We start from the raw sequence: 3066 nt of genomic DNA on the forward strand, positions 1-3066 counted from the left end.
AAGCTTGAATATCTGTGTTCTTAATATAGGCTGTGCTCATGAGCCGTTAGGCTGGACTGACTCCCCCAATGGTCAAGTCTTGGGGTTGATACGTTTTCATTCCCTACCGGGAGCAGGGGTGGGGTTTGGGATGGGAGCACCCCTTAGGGTAAGTGACCCTAGGCCCTGCTTCCCAAATTCTTGCTGTCTAAGGAGAGAGTAGACAAAGCACATCTCTGCCCTTATTTCTGAGAAGAAGCCAGTTAGGTGAGATCTAGCAGAAAAGTGACCTATGCGTGAGGGTGGGTGGTGTCAGAAGTGGGGCTGGGAGGGAAGTCGTGTCTCAGCAGTGGGACCTATGGAGTGATGTCCCTCTGTCCTGAGGTGTAGCCCCCATTGGGGGGGGGTCCATGGGAACACAGAAATAGTTATTTCCTATGGTGGGAAGGGAGGGCTTCCTGGAGGGGAAGTCTGAGGCCAGGCCCAGTCACCAAGGGCGAGGAGCACACCACAATCATGAGGGTGAGGAGCGTACCACAGTCACAGGGAAGATGATAGATACAGACAGAAGTCACGAGTCTATAGAGCACAAGGCTCCCTGCACTGGGGACCTGAGGTTGTTAGGTTTGCATGCAAAGGAGTCAGTCAGGGCAGCAGGGATGATGTGAGCTTATCAAAGGCTAGTTCCCACTGGGCCCCTGGCATGTGCCGAGGGAAGTGGAACTTTTCCCGAGAGACACAGAGAAAGAGGTCAAAGAGGCGCTCTCATTGGCTCATGCTGTCCCCGATCAAGGGTGAGCAGAGGCAGGAGGACGGAGTGGAGAGAACATGACCCAATCACACAGCATCCAGACAAATCGCCGGGAGCTCTTGCAAGGGGCGGGGGCTCAATGCTCCAGGACCCCTTTCTCCTCAGCACATGTGTGGAGATTCGAGAAGGGCAAAGATGTCAGCACAGATAGCCGTGGTCAAGGCATCTTCCCCTGATCTCATTGCAGGGTGCTCCTGGGAAGCCTGGAGAGCCTGGATCCAAAGGAGAACAGGTAAGTGGGGTTGCACCGCCATTCGAGCACGCTCAAGGTGACCTTCCCGGAGCAGCAAGGCTGGCATTGATTCAGGATAGTTACTAAGCAGCCCAGCTGGACAGCTGCCTATTGCAGCGGCTTCTGCTCCCTGGAAAATCTCGAGTCCCCAACACAGTAGGGCTCTGTCCCCAACATTGTCATAGTCAGTTTTAGTTTTCTCCTTTTTTTCTGGTGGTTATTTTGAGGACTAAAATCATGACCATAATTATCAATGCAAGGCAAGCGTTGGGGGGACTCTTGACAGATTCTCTGCTCACCATGTGTGAAGGCGCATGCATGATGTGCCTGGCTCCTTAAGTGCCAATTTGCTGGGAGCCAGATTTGTCACTGGAGGTGACAAGGGAACAGATTTTCCCATAATGAGGCACCACAGTCAGGCTTTCTTTACATTTCGTTTCTCCAAAAACCAAAGGGGAGAGTCATTTTTCTTGCAGAAGAGCTGGGGTGGGGGTAGGGACTGTCCTCACACTCACACACACTAGCTCTAGCTCCCTCCTGGGCTCTGTGTGGCTGGTTTGCCCACAGCCCTGCGTCTGGTCAGCTGTCAGGCTGTTGCACTACATGGATGGTACCGCGTCCACCACTCCCGCCCCGCTTGTTTTCCATGGTCCTGCAAATAATTTATCTCGGCTTTCTTCACAAGTTGGATGGGTGGGGAGCTGGCAGACTTTTCCGGCAGCTTGGGAAGAGGGAAATGGAAGTGGTCTCTGGCATCCCTCCCTTCCCATCATGCTCTCCTTCTGATGACTTTGATCCCACTGTCCTGTGGCTGTTTTTACTTGAATACTGTAGCCTGTGCTTGGTTATGGCTGAAAAGTTTCCCTCCTCAGGGGCCTTAAGAGCATGAATTCTGGCTCGGAGCCAGAGAGATCAACCCACAGATAGGAAGCTCTTCTCTGATATCCAATCAATAACTGGGGAGCTTGCCTGTCCCCTGCTAAGTGGTTCCATGGAACCTTGCCACTGAGCCCTTAGATTCCTCATTCCTTTGTCCTCATGGGAATGTTTGAGCTAGGGGACAAATCTTCTCCTTGCAACATGATATATGATGATCATTGAATAGAAAAGCTGTACCCTGTGTGAGATGGGGCCTGGCATCCATGTGCCTCAGGAACAGGGTCGTCTATAGACCCCTGACCCCAAGATCACCAGGAACGGTTCCAGGGCCCTGTGAAACATATCACACTTGTAGTACTGAAGTGACTCCCTTGGGGTTTGGCTAAACTGATCTTTAAAATTTATTGCCTTTTGATTATTGTTGAAATTTAAAAGGCAATACAGGGTCCGAGTTAAACAGAAGAAATAACGCACTGGAAGTCAGGTGCCCCTCTGATCTCACCTCATAGCTCCCTTTCTGACACCCAACCCTGAACCCCTAACTTGTTCTTCCAGAGAGGATGAAGGTATTTGGATGTGTAGTAGACATGAAGGGGTGTTTAAGCAAGCACACACGTTTACTTCCTGACCCTAATAGATCTAGCTTTTCCACACCACATTCCTGCTGCTCTTCATTCTAGAGCAGATGTTAGAGATGTTGGTGCCTCATGCTGTCTTCTTTCACAGAAGGTCTGGTCCTGCCCATGACTGAGCCATGCTTCCAGTTACCATTTCTCTTTCTCCTGCCCCACGCTCTCTCTGCTGGGTCATTGTAGTCCAGGCCCCATTGTGCGCTGAGACCTTTAATTCGGCTGTCATGTGTTCAGATCTTCTGAACACTGGGACTTACCAGTCAGACACACATTAATGAATAAGAGAACAGACTGGGTTGCCTGTCCTGAGGTTGCTATGTCCCTAATCACCAATCCAGCACTTGATGATCTGGTTCCGTGAGGGGAGAAAGGGCCCTGGGCAGTGTATACCACAGGTGATCCTGCAGGAGCTGAGGCAAGTGTGATGGGGAAGGCTGGGGAGGGAACAAGCTGTCCTCTGGCCGACTGAGGCAAAGCTGCTCCTGGACTGCCATTTGGTCTCCATCTCCATGACTGGCTGCCTTCTCCAGGGA

The 3066-nt window shown here is 51.5% G+C and overlaps 1 protein-coding gene across 1 annotated transcript in view; it reads left to right on the forward strand.

Moving 5' to 3' along the window:
* The window catches only part of LOC108491692, a gene marked incomplete at its 3' end in the record, with an annotated part of 53192 nt that extends 52170 nt beyond the window's left edge, over positions 1-1022 (forward strand). The window contains exon 15 of the mRNA XM_017802699.1: positions 978-1022. Coding sequence (XP_017658188.1) covers positions 978-1022 — 45 coding nt within the window. The remainder of the gene's footprint in view (positions 1-977) is intronic.
* Between the last annotated feature and the right edge of the window lie 2044 nt (positions 1023-3066).

This window comes from Nannospalax galili, unplaced genomic scaffold (assembly GCF_000622305.1).
Source record: "Nannospalax galili isolate Female #2095 unplaced genomic scaffold, S.galili_v1.0 scaffold525, whole genome shotgun sequence".
Lineage (NCBI taxonomy): Eukaryota > Metazoa > Chordata > Mammalia > Rodentia > Spalacidae > Nannospalax > Nannospalax galili.